The sequence below is a fragment of the Lepisosteus platostomus genome, chromosome 3 (assembly GCF_059453375.1).
Source record: "Lepisosteus platostomus isolate fLepPlt1 chromosome 3, fLepPlt1.hap1, whole genome shotgun sequence".
Lineage (NCBI taxonomy): Eukaryota > Metazoa > Chordata > Actinopteri > Semionotiformes > Lepisosteidae > Lepisosteus > Lepisosteus platostomus.
The window spans coordinates 25,060,387-25,076,917 of NC_142613.1; the positions used below are offsets into that span (position 1 = coordinate 25,060,387).

Genomic DNA, 16,531 nt, shown 5'->3' on the forward strand with positions numbered 1-16,531 from the left:
CCACCATGTTTGACAGTATGTACTGTGTTTTTTGGGTGATGAACTGTGAACATACAGATGCAGCCATTCAAAGTGCACGGTACAGACACGTACCGCAGGTAATTGGCTGCGGTGTTGCGCATCATGACGCAAGATGATGCGGGGTACCGCGGTACGTGATTGGTTGACCGACAGGGGCACTCGTGGTCCGTTGGTCTGTCGTAGAAAGACTTACTGTAAACGTCTTTACTGTGCCCGTTGTAGATATTGAATTTTACCACTGAAGGGAAATCTTAGTAGCTGAGCATAAAAAGAATAGGAGCATACTATAACGCGTGTGAAGGCCATAAACGATATTAATTTTGGAACATAAACATACAGTACTGTATATAGCTGGTCTTGGTACTTTAAAGAAAAAAATACACACCAGTATTCCATTTCTCCCTAAACATTTTAAGCATCGAAGTCTTTAACTAAAGAGATACCGGAGTCAACAAGCATACTTTTAGAATTTGATTAATAGGGAATATAATATGGAATCGCGTATCTAAAGAATTTAATGACGATATGATTATATTCGTGTACTGCGACAGGGCTGTGTAGGGCTGTTTCGCCTCCCTGTTCATGTGAGTTGTCCTGTAGCCTACTGGTCTACGTGCCTGACGAACAACGCACAGGTTGTGTGTTCAAATCAAGCTGGTGCTGGACTTCTCTTTTAACAAACATTTCTTCGAAAAAATAGAATAGCGATATTATGGACAATCAATTGACTTTTATATTTCAAAATATCACAACATGATCGATTTTAAGTCATTTTTGATAACAATGAATAGTCACCTTCTTCCCTTCTGACAACGGTTCCTGCTTCTATTGTGTGTGTGTGTGCAATAGAGTAAATTTTTATAGAGAAATGGATGCTGGACAGTATGCGTTACAATATAAACATTTATATTGATTTAAATCGTGTTCTGATTTAAATCGCAAACGCGTGTTTAATTATGTGTTTTTTAATCATAATCAGGCAAATGCATTTCTACATTTCTGTATGAACCAGCTTAGAGGTTCATACAGAAAGACAGCTTGTGTTTAAATTGAGTGTAAGGTAATTTATGCTTCTAAAGTCATGGTCAGCATTTATTATTGTACTGTGCTGTAAACTTGTTCTGTGCCTAGTCACATTATTTTATAGCGTTTTTATAGCGTTATTAAATCCGGTGGCGCTGTGTGTTAGTTTCCTGACTCCCATGTCACATGGTCTGTGATTGAATCCCATGGAACTATGACTTTATTTTTTAACAAACATTTCTTTGAAAAAATGAAACGTTTCCCTTGGTCAGAGATTAAACCAAACAAATTTATATTTCTAAATATCACAACATGATCCAATTTAAGTCTTTTTAATAACAATGAATAGTCACCTATGCGTTACAAAATAAACATTTATATTGATTTGAATCGCGTGTTTAAAGGCGATATACTGTATAAAAGCGCTGATTCTTATGGAGTGTGTTCCGCCGGAGATTCAAAAAATTTATTTTAAATAAGCTGATAAAGCTTAGACTAACTGTATTCTAGACTGTATTACAACAGAACATTGGACAATGCAACGTAAATTGCAAAAATGCACTTGGAATCTGTCCAAGCCCTCCTACAAAAATTATTTAAACTGCGACACTGATCATTCATCTCTAAATAAACTTTATTTTATATAGCGTTTTAAGCAAATAGGTAATTAGATTGCTCATAAACCTAATCGCTTTTTCTACATAAACACAGCGTGATTGCTCTCTGAAAATGCTTTTCCTTAATATTTACAGTAGGCTGAGATTTCAACTATAGATCGTATTATTATAAACTTTCTTGGAAAAATGTATTTTATGTAAACCATGTTTGCTATTAATTCATTTAGGGCTAAAATACGTTCATTGTCTTCCAATCGAGTCGAGTTGACATTGGAAGCTTGCCACACCCGGACTGTTAAACCAACGCATTAGCACGTCAAAGCCCATTGAGGGTATTGAGCCAGTATTGGCTTTAGTATTAGCCATACAGAACATTAAAGTGCCCCTTTTCCATTCAGCGGGTGCCTGAGCCGCTGTGTCCTATCTTCTGACAGTCGCCGTTGTGAATGTTTGTAGAGTGTATCTTATTTTAAGTACTACATTTTTGTATTATATTCCCTATTAATCAAACTCTAAGAGTATGTATCGGCTTGTCCCCTCCTCCCACCCCTCTCTGTGTGCAGTGGAACCTCCTGTCCAGCCAGCACATGTCCACAGACATTCACAACAGCGACATATCATAAAACGTTTGCACATATAGTTAAATTATTAGTTGTTTTTCAGGAAGTTAAAAAAAATACTTGAATTACTTATCCAGTCTCTCGAAATAAAGTTATTTTTCAAGCAATGCAACAAACGTCGGGCAATGTGTTTTTTTTAATCCAACATTGACAGCCACATCTTAAATCTTGTCAGTCAGGTCTTTTTTTCTCTAGTTGAATTGTGGTTTACACATCGCACGACTTTAAATGCTAGAAAGATAGGTTTCGATTCACATTAGCTGGCGAGCCTTGTTAACAAAAAAACAATTAATAATGTAACATGCCACTGTTTGTTCATGAACAAAGTTAAACGGAGATTTCCTTAGATATGCGATTAAAAAAAAAAATTGAATCCCCGGCAGAAACACATTCCATAAGAATCAGCGCTTTTACAGTATATATCGCCTTTAAAGGTGGCTTCTCAAAACGCTTTACAGGATAAAAACAACAAGAACAGCAACAACAACAATATTGTATTTCATTGCACTTTGAAAACCAAGTAATAACTTAACTATACGTGCAAACGTTTCATATGTTGCTGTTGTGAATGCCTGTGGAGTGTATCTTATTTGCCTTGAGTCCTGGTTATCTCTCTCCCCCAATTCAATTCAATTCAAGGTGTTTTATTTGCATGACAGATGGGTACAATCAGTGTTGGGTATGTATATTTTGATATTTACACCCGGCGCGGCACAGAGGGAGCGTCTGCATTTATAACTTAGTTTTTAAAATTAGTCAAGCAATATGAAGCATCTCCTTTTACTTTTAGGTCTCTTAAATACATCGAGCACAGCTTTCTCACCACTTAAGATTGCTTTTTGATACCATCCTTACACAAAGCAGAAACTTTCCGATGACTTACAGTACAAGTGGAAAGGTTACAGATTTTAATCATCTTTAATTTTGTTACGTTATACGTTTTAGGAACGTTTCATCTAAACAAACACCACAAAACTATTCTCGATTGTATTTCTGAATGTTATGTTACACCTGCAGTAGTTCACTGTTTTAAATACATCGAATTAAGAAAGTTATGTGTAGCACTTTTTTTCTGAACCAGGGAAAATCTGATCATGTTTCTCTATAACAATAATAAAAAACTTTATTTTACATATCACCTTTAAAAGTGGTAGTACCTTTTTTTAGTACTATATTTATGTATTATATTCCCTATTAATCAAACTCTAAGAGTATGTATTGGCTTGTCAGTCAGGTCTTTTTTCTCTATTTGAATTGTTGTTTACACCTCGCACGACTTTAAAAGCTAGCAAGACAGGTTTCGATTCACATTAGCTGGCGAGCCTTGTTAACAAAAAAACTAATAATAATGTAACATGCCACTGTTTGTTCATGAACAAAGTTATACTGAGATTTCCTTAGATAGGCGATTAAAAAATAAACGTTTCATATGTTGCTGTTGTGAATGCCTGTGTATCTTATTAAGCTCTAAATTGCATTTTGAGTGCGGTTTTTGACTTTTTTTAAATTGCATTTTGGGCGCGGACAGCACATACAAGGGTTAATGAACTCCGCCAAGAAATTAAAAATAGTATTCTTTAGGTGTGAGGGTAGGAGTGGACCGAAGCAGGCATAATCAGCAAACCAGGAAAACAAAGAACAGGACAGGTGAGATGTGTATCCAGAAAGCAACTGATCAGAAAAAGGAAATGGTGTCTTTCCCTGGCATTAGCGCATCGGTATGGTGTACAGATGCAGCCATTCAAAATGGGTGAGGTATTTCGCGGCATACCGCGACACGCCCACCGGGGTATCACGCAGTTCACGTGTGTCACGTGACTAACTATCCGGCGTCGCCTTGTAAAACCGCCAGGGGGAGCTTAACCTCTCATGTACAGCATTTGAGCTTTTAATTTGGAACTGTGTATTACAGCATGTTTATCATCAGTCATTAAAATGTTGGTATATTTTATGAAAGCAAGATTGCTCAGTTGGACAAAAGTACACAACCTACCTTTATCAGAAATATTTATGCATCAAAGCCTTTACTGAAGATATTGCTAATAGTATTAATAATGGATGACTTTGGACAAGCTGTATACTCAAAGTATAATTTCTTTAGCACATTTGTACAAGCACTTGGAATCTGTCCAAGCCATACTTTGTCAGGCATTTTGTTTTACTTCAACGGGCATAAAAACTTCCTTGCTTTTAACAGGGCGTTTCATAATTTCTAACTACGAAAATGATTTAAAATGCGACACCTATCATTCAACTAGAGCTTAAAATATCACAAGGATCCTCAAGAGCACAGCAAAGAGTGTATTAAAAGACACTTGTATTTATCAACGCTTTCTTTTCCATATACCAGATTTTATGGTACCACTTCAGAGGGGTGTCAGCCTGTCAGATTCCAGGAATCGGCACTTTAAAGGAAAAATACACACCGGTATTCCATTTCTCCCTAACAATTTTAAGCATCGAAGTATTTAACTAGCATGTGAAATAGCGTGTGAAAAAGTGGTAGTTTTAAGCTTTTCTGCTAATATAATATGGAATCGCGTATCTAAAGAATTCGTGTACTGCCACAGGGCTGTGTAGGGCTGTTTCGCCTGCCTGTTCACGCGAGCTGTCTTGTAGCCTACTGGTCTAGGTGCGTGACTACCAACTGGCAGGTTGTGTGTTCGAATCCAGCTGGTGCTGGACTTTTCATTTTTATTTATTTATTTTTTAATCGCGTAACATAAACATATAACCGTATGCAAACTGTACTGTATACAGTATGTATATGTATATTTAATGTCTTAACTGTGCCCGTTTAAGTATTGAATATTCATATCTAATTTTACCACTGAAGGGAAATCTTAGTAGCTGAGCATAAAAAAATAGGAGCATACTGTAACGCGTGTGAAGGCCATAAACGATATTAATTTTGGAACATAAACATACAGTATATGGCTGGTATCGGTACTTTAAAGAAAAAAATACACACCAGTATTCCATTTCTCCCTAAACATTGTAAGCTTCGAAGTCTTTAACTAACGTGATACCGGAGTCAACAAGCATACTTTTAGAATTTGATTAAAAGGGAATATAATATGGAATCGCGTATCTCAAGAAATTAATAATGATATAATTATATTCATGTTGCAAAAGAACTGCAAGAAATTACTTTTGAGCAACTAATAAGAAGCGCGAAACGGTATGCGTTTTAGTTTCGTTTTGTGCTGGGACCCGTGGATTGATTAGAGATATCAAGTACATACAAGTCATTTTTTAAATGTTGTAGTTCGTCTTGAAAAAATGTTACGAGTACATCATCTATCAACAATTACACAGGTTCTGTTTCCATATTGCGGATTTTGGTTACGTAATATTATTTTCTAGATTTCACGTTGTGAATATATGATTTGGGCAAACAGAGCCACAAAGAAGTACATTATTGGTTGTTGTTTTTTTTTTTTGCAGTTTTATCTAGAACAAGCGATGCTTAAACCTTTGTCTGATTCTTGTGAAACTATCCACACGACAGTTACAGTACCTAGGAGTTGACCAGTGATGTCACTGATGGGATGTTTCTAAAAATCCATCCTCTGTAAAACGTCTTCTCTAGTTGTCCTGCATATGTATTCGCTAATGAAGCTGTGTGTTCTGAGCCTGGATCTCTACATTTCTGTATGAACCAGCTTAGAGGGCTAAAGACAGCTTGTGTTTAAATTGAGTGTAAGGCAATTTATGCTTCTAAAGTCATGGTCAGCATTTATTTTTGTACTGTGCTGTAAACTTGTTCTGTGCCAAGTCACATTATTTTATAGCGTTTTTATAGCGTTATCAAATCCGGTGGCGCTGTGTGTTAGTTTCCTGACTCCCATGTCACATGGTCTGTGATTGAAACCTGTAAAACCGGTTTAATTCGTCACAGCCAGCACTCTTCAGGTGTGAGGGTCTTCTGCTCAGAATGAAACGCTAAAATGTTTGTGTATATTCTAATGGTAGTGGGGGCAGGGTGTGTGGGAACAGGTTTGGTTGAAATTGCATTGGAGATCTATGTTCTTCACACCTGAAACATTTTCTCTGAAAGCATTTTCTTCTTGTAACCGATCTTGTTACAGCAAGTTACAGTTTACTATTATTAACCATATTAATTTTAAGTGCTTAATGTAAAATCTTGTAAAAATATATTTTCATTGTTCAAATATACATTAAGTCTGACTATCATATAATAAGTTAAATACAAAACTAAAGAAAAAATAGGGTTAAATATAATTCAAAATATTTTGCTAACAATGTTAACTGTTTATGAATAATAAAATGTAATAACTAAGGAGTAGGAATGCACAGTTGTTAGTATGTTTTTTGTTTTGTTTCTTTTTCATAAATACAACAGTAGTACCTGATGTCTCAGTGGCTTTCAAAATTAAATTATGCATGCAAACCTGTGAACTAGAAAGATAACTAAGATATCCATCCATTATATTCCATAATATCCATGAAATATATGGCGCTGAAATATGTGTGACGCAGTGGTGGCCTGACACGGTGAGGTGCCCTGGCAGCTGTATGATGCAGTGGTGGCCTGGCATGGTGAGGTGCGCTTGCAGCTATGTGACGCAGTGGTGGCCTGGCACGGTGAGGTGCGCTGGCAGCTGTGTGATGCAGTGGTGGTCGGGTATGTAGAGGTGCACTGGCAGCTGTGTGTTGTGACGCACTGGTGGCCTGGCACGGTGAGGTGCGCTGGCAGCTGTGTGATGCAGTGGTGGCCTGTCACGGTGAGGTGCGCTGACAGCTGTGTGGTGTGGCGCAGTTGTGGCCTGGCACGGTGAAGTGCGCTGGCAGCTGTGTGATGCAGTGGTGGCCTGGCACGGTGAAGTGCGCTGGCAGGTGGGTGATGCAGTGGTGGCCTGGCACCGTGAGGTGCGCTGGCAGCTGTGTGGTGTGACGCAGTGGTGTCCTGGCACGGTGAGGTGCCCTGGCAGCTGTATGATGCAGTGGTGGCCTGGCACTGTGAGGTGCGCTTGCAGCTATGTGACGCAGTGGTGGCCTGGCACGGTGAGGTGCGCTGGCAGCTGTGTGATGCAGTGGTGGTCGGGTATGTAGAGGTTCACTGGCAGCTGTGTGTTGTGACGCAGTGGTGGCCTGGCACGGTGAGGTGCGCTGGCAGCTGTGTGATGCAGTGGTGGCCTGGCACGGTGAGGTGCGCTGACAGCTGTGTGGTGTGGCGCAGTTGTGGCCTGGCACGGTGAAGTGCGCTGGCAGCTGTGTGATGCAGTGGTGGCCTGGCACGCTGAAGTGCGCTGGCAGGTGGGTGATGCAGTGGTGGCCTGGCACCGTGAGGTGCACTGGCAGCTGTGTGGTGTGACGCAGTGGTGGCCTGGCACGGTGAAGTGCGCTGGCAGCTGTGTGGTGTGACGCAGTGGTGGCCTGGCACGGTGAAGTGCGCTGGCAGCTGTGTGGTGTGATGCAGTGGTGGCCTGGTACGGTGAGGTGCGCAGTTCATTAACCCTTGTATGTGCTGTCCGCGCCCAAAATGCAATTTAAAAAAAGTCAAAAACCGTGCTCAAATGCAATTTTCAAAGTGCAATGAAATACAATATTGTTGTTGCTGCTGTTCTGGTTGTTTTTATCCCGTAAAGCATTTTGAGAAGCCACCTTTAAAGGCGATATATGTTGTAGAACCACTGATTCTTATGGAATGTGTTCCGCAGGAGATTCAAATTTTTATTTATTTTTTAATCGCGTATCTAAGGAAATCTCAGTATAACTTTGTTCATGAACAAACAGTGACATGTTACATTATCATTGTTTTTTTTAACAAGGTTCGCCAGCTAATGTGAATCGAAACCTGTCTTGCTAGCTTTTAAAGTCGTGCATGTGTAAACGACAATTGAAATAGAGAAAAAAAGACCTGACTGACAAGCCGATACATACTCTTAGAGTTTGATTAATAGGGAATATAATACAAAAATACAGTAAGGGACTTAAAAGTTAAAGGAGATGCTTCATATTGCTTGACTAATTTTAAAAACTAAGTTATAAATGCAGACGCTCCCTCGGTGCCGCGCCGGGTGTAAATATCAAAGTATACATTCCCAACAAGAATTGTACCCATCTGTCATGCAAATAAAACACCTTGAATTGAATTGAATTGAGGGAGATAGGGGGACAGATATACTGTAGACAGGACTCAAGGCAAATAAGATACTTATGGGTACGCAGGCATTCACGACAGCAACATACAAAACGTTTGCACGTACTGAGTTAAGTTATTACTTGGTTTTCAAAGTGCAATGAAATACAATATTGTTGTTGCTGCTGTTCTGGTTGTTTTTATCCCGTAAAGCGTTTTGAGAAGCCACCTTTAAAGGCGATATATGTTGTAGAACCGCTGATTCTTATGGAATGTGTTCTGCAGGAGATTCAAATTTTTATTTATTTTTTAATCGGGGGGTTGTAAGGGGGGGTTCTACTTGCAGTGCATCGGCATAGACGGGAAAGCAAGAGCCGACCGCTACGCCGCCCTCGTGTTTCGAAATCTTGTGACTTTTGAAATTTACTGGGGGTGGACCACGTCTGTAAATTTCGATGGGTCCAGAGGCAAAAGTGCCTTGCCTTGCAATCTCCGGGAAACCATTAGTACGATGGTGAATCGGAGATTCTCAACCCTTGCTGCGTACGACTGGAAAAGAATTCGTGATCGGATCAACGAAATGCTTCGTAGGAGGAGGCGGTCTTTTCCTCTTGTCTAACAGTCTGTCCACAAACAAAACATTCCTGTTAGACAAGAGGAATTGAAAAAAAACAATTTTGTCAATGAAAACCGGTGTGTGTGTCTCTCCCTGCTGGATGTCCCTCTCACAAACTGCTGAATGAATAAAATAATTTTATTGAAAACGAGTTTGCGATTGTCTGGTCTTTAAATTCTTGAGATACGCGATTCCATATTATATTCCCTTTTAATCAAATTCTAAAAGTATGCTTGTTGACTCCGGTATCGCGTTAGTTAAAGACTTCGATGCTTAAAATGTTTAGGGAGAAATGGAATACTGGTGTGTATGTTTTCTTTAAAGTACCGAGACCAGCCATATACTGTATGTTTAAGTTCCAAAATTAATATCGTTTATGGACTTCACACGCGTTGCAGTATGCTCAGGCACTAAGTAAAAGGAGATGCTTCATATTGCTTGACTAATTTGAAAAACTAAGTTATAAATGCAGACTCTCCCTCGGTGCGCTACTCTGGTGCGTCGGCTCTTACACAGTGCCTGTCTGCCGTAAGCGTTACAATATACATACCCAACACTGCTTGTACCCATCTGTCATGCAAATAAAACACCTTGAATTGAATTGAATTGAGGGGAGAAGGGGGGACTACTAAAGCCAATACTGGCTCAATGGGCTTTGACGTGCTAATGCGTTGGTTTAACAGTCCGGGTGTGGCAGGTTTCCAATGTCAAGTTGACTCGATTGGAAGACACTGAACGTATTTTAGCCCTAAATGAATTAATAGCAAACATGGTTTACATAAAATACATTTTTCCAAGAAAGTTTATAATAATACGATCTATAGTTGAAATCTGAGCCTACTTTAAAAATAAAGGAAAAGCATTTTCAGAGAGCAATCACGCTGTGTTTATGTAGAAAAAGCGATTAGGTTTATGAGCAATCTAATTACCTATTCGCTTAAAACGCTATATAAAATAAAGTTTATTTAGAGATGAATGATCAGTGTCGCAGTTTAAATAATGGGAGTCAGGAAACTAACACACAGCGCCACCGGATTTAATAACACTATAAAAACGCTATAAAATAATGTGACTAGGCACAGAACAAGTTTACAGCACAGTACAATAATAAATGCTGACCATGACTTTAGAAGCATAAATTACCTTACACTCAATTTAAACACAAGCTGTCTTTCTGTATGAACCTCTAAGCTGGTTCATACAGAAATGTAGAAATGCATTTGCCTGATTATGATTAAAAAACACATAATTAAACATGCGTTTGCAATTTAAATCAGAACACGATTTAAATCAATATAAATGTTTATATTGTAACGCATACTGTCCAGCCTCCATTTCTCTATAAAAATTTACTCTATTGCACACACACACACAATAGAAGCAGGAACCGTTGTCAGAAGGGAAGAAGGTGACTATTCATTGTTATCAAAAATGACTTAAAATCGATCATGTTGTGATATTTTGAAATATAAAAGTCAATTGAATGTCCATAATATTGCTATTCTATTTTTTCGAAGAAATGTTTGTTAAAAGAAAAGTCCAGCACCAGCTTGATTTGAACACACAACCTGTGCGTTGTTCGTCAGGCACGTAGACCAGTAGGCTACAGGACAACTCGCATAAACAGGGAGGCGAAACAGCCCTACACAGCCCTGTCGCAGTACACGAATATAATCATATCGTCATTAAATTCTTTAGATACGCGATTCCATATTATATTCCCTATTAATCAAATTCTAAAAGTATGCTTGTTGACTCCGGTATCTCTTTAGTTAAAGACTTCGATGCTTAAAATGTTTAGGGAGAAATGGAATACTGGTGTGTATTCTTTTCTTTAAAGTACCAAGACCAGCTATATACAGTACTGTATGTTTATGTTCCAAAATTAATATCGTTTATGGCCTTCACACGCATTATAGTATGCTCCTATTCTTTTTATGCTCAGCTACTAAGATTTCCCTTCAGTGGTAAAATTCAATATCTACAACGGGCACAGTAAAGACGTTTACAGTAAGTCTTTCTACGACAGACCAACGGACCACGAGTGCCCCTGTCGGTCAACCAATCACGTACCGCGGTACCCCGCATCATCTTGCGTCATGATGCGCAACACCGCAGCCAATTACCTGCGGTACGTGTCTGTACCGTGCACTTTGAATGGCTGCATCTGTATGTTCACAGTTCATCACCCAAAAAACACAGTACATACTGTCAAACATGGTGGTGGCAGCATCATGATTTGGGTCTTCTTCTCTTCAGTGGGAACAGGGACTCTGGTCAGGATAGAGGGGAAAATGAATAGCTCCAAATATCAAGATACCTTGGCACAAAACCTGCTGCCCTCTGCCAGAAAGTTGAAGTTAAAGAAAAATGGCACCGTTCAACACAACAAAGCACACAGCAAACTCAACCAAGGAATGGCTTAAAAAAGAAAGATCAATGTCCTGGAATAGCCCAGTCAGAGCCCGGACTTCAGTCCTATAGAAAATCTGTGGACTGACCTAAAGACGGCTGTTTACAGGAGATCCCCTTGCAATTTGACTGAACTTGAACTCTTCTGCAAAGAAGAGTGAGATGAAATTGCAAAATCCAAGTGTGTTAAGTTGATAGAGACCTATCCAAACAAGACTTACTGCTGTAATCAAAGCAAAAAGTGTGTCATGATTGTCATTCCTCCTCTAGAGGGCTCTCCAACCCTTTTGTATTTTAGTTTCATTATTACGTTTACCTGTCCCTTGTCCCCCATTTATTATTTAAACCCCGTGCCTCCGAAGCTCAGGGCTCTGCACTGGAAAACGGATGCCTGGAGGCCAGCCTAGCATCAAGTCACCCCATGGCGTCAGAACGGCATCCTGACCAGCTGAGTCCGGGACTCGGAGTGCCTGGCTTCATTATCTTGTTTTTAACTTCCTTATTCCTGTTTCTGTTTCTGTCCTTAATCATATTGTTATTACATTCTTTAGATACGCGATTCCAGATTATATTAGCAGAAAAGCTTAAAACTACCACTTTTTCACACGCTATTTCACATGCTAGTTAAATACTTCGATGCTTAAAATCGTTAGGGAGAAATGGAATACCGACCGGTGTGTATTTTTCCTTTAAAGTACCGATTCCTGGAATGTGACTGGCTGACACCCTTCTGAAGTGGTTCCATAAAATCTGGTATACGGAAAAGAAAGCGTTGATACATACAAGTATCTTTTAATACACTCTTTGCTGTGCCCTTGAGGATCCTTGTGATATTTTGAGCTCTAGTTGAATGATAAGTGTCGCATTTAAAATAATTTTCGTAGTTAGAAATTATGAAACGCCCTGTTAAAAGCAAGGAAGTTTTTATGCCCGTTGAAGTAAAACAAAATGCCTGACAAAGTATGGCTTGGACAGATTCCAAGTGCTTGTACAAATGTGCTAAAGAAATTATACTTTGAGTATACAGCTTGTCCAAAGTCATCCATTATTAATACTATTAGTAATATCTTCGGTAAAGGCTTTGATGCATAAATATCTCTGATAAAGGTAGGTTGTGTACTTTTGTCCAACTGAGCAATCTTGCTTTCATAAAAAATACCAACATTTTAATGACTGATGATTAACATGCTGTAATACACAGTTCAAAATTAAAAGCTCAAATGCTGTACATGAGAGGTTAAGCTCCCCCTGGCGGTTTCACAAGGTGACGCCGGATAGTTTCCGGCAGAGCGTCAAATGATGCGCGATTAACCACGTGACACTGCGTGATACCGCGACACGCCCACCGGGGTATGCCGCGAAATACCCCACCCATTTTGAATGGCTGCATCTGTATGTTTTGGTTACTAAGGCCAAAAAGTTCTACATTGGACATCAGATCATAAGACATTTTCCCACATGGTTTGAGGAGATTGAATGTTTTTTCTTGCAAACTTTTTATGTGCTTGGATGTGCTTGGATGTTTCTTTTTTTGTGAGAAAACCCTACCCCACAGCTCAGACTTGTGGAGAATATGCAGAATGGTTATAATATGCAGGAGTGAATAGTTACTGACATAAAGGTTGCCGTTGGCCTCTTGGTAGCCTTCGTGATGAACTTTCTCCTTGCCCGGTCACCGATTTTGGGGGGACGTCCTGATCTTTGCCATGTTCTGGTGCCATATTTCCTCCACTTCTTAATGATGGTATTCACAGTGTTCCACGATATATGTAATGCCTTCAAAATTCTTTTATATCCCTCTCCTGATCTGTACCTTTCAACAATAAAATCCTGTAGATATTTTGTTAGCTCCTTGTGGTCCATGGTTATATCTGGACTATGCAACCAAGAAACCTTCAGGGAAAATCCTTCAGAAACAGCAGATTTTATTTAGGGCTAATCTGAATTACTTCAGTTGATGTCCGGTGAAGGGAAATTACTTTTGTACATGATTTGGAATGTGATTGGTTAAATCTGAACACAATTATAACCCTCTTTATAAAGGGTATGCACACTTATGCAACCAAAACATTGAAAGTTTCTTTTGTAATTATTTTTCCTAAAAATGATCAATTTCTTTTTCACTTAAATATTGTTGGTTACAAGATCTTATCAACGGTGAAAAAAGTCTGACACGATTTGTCTTAGCCTTTGCATCGACAAAAGCAAAAATTTCAATAAGGGTGTGTAGACTTTTGATATCCACTGTATCCAAAGTACCTTCTGATGACCATCTGAAGCATAATACTATAGACTTAAAATTGGCTACAATTATTGTTGGCATTGTATGTGAGTATTGGATCCCATCTTTCATTGATTAAAGAAAAAACCTTAAAAAGTTAATATTTTGGTATACCGTATGTCATTTTAAAAACACAATAATTCTGTTATATTCCCTCTTTAGGGCTAAAATGGCAACTCTCATAGTTACATTAAAATATTGCAGACATATTCATTTTACTATTTACATACACACACAGAAAATACTGGAATTCCAATACAAAATATCCACCAACACCACTATTTTAATACTTATGTGTTACATTAACATGGAAACTCACAGTTAAAAAAACCTCTCTGCACTCACTTTATTGTCCTTGATTTGTGAAGCACAAACTGAAAGAGCAATAATTAATTTATAGGCAAACGTGCTTTTCACTCTTTTATTTGTTGAACCATTTGTAACTAATCCTGCTCTTCAAGTTTACTGAACCCTTTTTCACATTTCATCTGTCTTACAGCTTCATAAATTTCTCCTCTTCCCACAACAATATAGCTTCTTCTTTTTGGGGGTGTGATATCACCCTTGGATCACTGCGTTTATTTGATCTCCCACGGCCAATGATTTCAATGATATGATGAAAAAGTCCAGTAAAAGGTAAACAAAAAGTAAGCTTTTACCAAACCAAACTTTTAACATTTAAAATTTTTTTAAATTTCTCATCATTACCACATTAATCATAATAACTAATTTTTATATTTTTCTGTGTTACATTTTAAGTGCACTGTTACGTCCCAGTGTGTGTTCTGTGTGTTTTTTCTGTTATGTCCACATTGCTGACCCTCGATTGTTCTCCCTTCCCCATTGGCCAACCATCACACCACTGTTTCAATATGATGTCATCATCAATCAGCCCTCAGCCAATCAGAACTAATTTTATTCACTATTTAACATGGAGGCTTTCAGGAAGAAAAGGCCTTTCGTTTGACTTCGGTCCCGTTTGGTTTTGGTTATCGCTTCGCTTCGCTTCGCTTCTGGTTATTGCTTCGGCTTCGTTTGTTTGTGTGTTCATCCTTGTTTTGTCATTGCCTTGCCCCAGTGTTACATGTTCAACTTTTCTGTTCCTTTTGTACCCTGCTCCTGTTGGTTACTCTTGTTTTCCCTTATTTGTATTCCTGGTTCACTTGTGTTTTTGTGTGAACTTGTGTGAAGGTTAGTTTAGGTTGTTGGGTACACTTACACACTTAGTTGATTTTGTATTAGTACACTAGTTTAGTATGGGTGAGTGCCATTTGTCTTGTATGGTTTTGGGTAGTCAGTGCAGGTTAGCTAGGGTGTTGAAGATGCCGAAGACCGTGTGTTTCAGGTTTTCTTTTTTAGTCAGATTAGCTTTCCCTCACTGTCCTAGCCAGCTCCATTTTGTTTGTTTTTTTCTTTTCTTTGCCACCATTCTAGTTCCTTACCCTTGTTATCACGCTTCCTTGTCCCTCACCAAAACCCACCTGCTACCAAAAGAATTATCCTAAATGTTACACCCTTTTACCCCTAGACACTTGGGGTCGTAACATGCACATTACAAAGTAAATATATATGTAGATAGAAATGGAAGAATAAAGACACGCGTTTCAATAAATGTACACCCAAATCCCTTGTGATATATTGATATTATAATATCAATATACTGTATCAGTCTATCAACCCTTCTTTTATTTCTAAGATTTAATTTTAAAGCATTGATGTGAAATTGTAATTTGTTTTCATTACTGTTCACAGTTTAATCAGTGCAGCTTTTACATTAACCATTTGCAGCAGTCAGAGATTTTGATTTTTTTTTATCGATACTCATTGCAACATCTAACAGAAACAAAACATTTTAATTAAGATTCACATTCTCTTTGAATTTTGTTTAGTTCAATATATTTTCAAATATTACTGAAATCTGTACAGGGTGTCTGATATGGCAGCATTTCAAATTTTGTATTGCATATATATCATTAACTACTTACAGTAGATCAACTTAGTACAAAGTTGCCTCTACCTTTGCAGGCACCCTTTTGTCACTTTTCACTACGCATGTGGATCTTAGCCTCCTCATCCTATGGCCAGGAAGTAAGCCATCAGCCCAGCAGGTTAAGCAACATTTTATTAATTAAATACATGTGTTCTCTAAATGAGAATGTTCTGCAGTTACCACTGAGACATTATAGCAAAGGGGGGCAGCAAAAAGCCAGGTACTATTGGTTGCTTATTCCCAATAAAACATAGATAGACAAACCCCATCTTGTTAAGAACTTCATATTCAACAGAAATGCCATGGATTTACACTCACCTCTGAACTGAGGCATGATCTCATTCTCACTGGCTGTTGGCCATACTGGGACATGAGCTTTGCTTTCTCCTCTCTGGTCTGTTTTCTCAATAGGTATGTTGGTAGGTTCAGGCATGTATATCTCTGAAAGAAGTAAAAAAACATATCAATTTTATTTATTCTTAGATTGTCAACCATTTAAGTATAAAGGGCAGGATATAATGTGGTATTTTGTCAAAGAGCACATTTGCTCATAGAATGTAAATAATCACCATTCATCTATGTCTTCATCCTGTAACCTAGTCAAACTGTCCAATTCCATTCTATTTTCAGCTGCAACAGCTTGTAGAAAATGGCTACCTCCCTCTGCCATTTTTATTTGGTGAGCAATAGGATTAAACTTCTGAATTTATACAACAAAAAGGTAATGTGACAACTATTGTTTTTACTTCTCACAAGTGGAAGGCTTCTAAAGAAGACAGGTGAAACTTCAGAATAAGGGTCAACATGCTGCACAGAGGGGAAGAAGCATTATGTACACCTCATGG

The 16,531-nt window shown here is 38.5% G+C and overlaps 1 protein-coding gene across 9 annotated transcripts in view; it reads right to left on the minus strand.

The window, feature by feature from the left end:
- Positions 1-16,531, minus strand: part of crim1 (cysteine rich transmembrane BMP regulator 1 (chordin-like)) — a 632,333-nt gene that overhangs the window by 24,932 nt on the left and 590,870 nt on the right. For all 9 annotated transcript variants that reach the window (XM_088625109.1, XM_088625117.1, XM_088625112.1 and 6 more), the window contains one exon: positions 16,005-16,127. In XM_088625109.1, the coding sequence (XP_088481235.1) occupies positions 16,005-16,127 (123 nt within the window). The remainder of the gene's footprint in view (positions 1-16,004; positions 16,128-16,531) is intronic.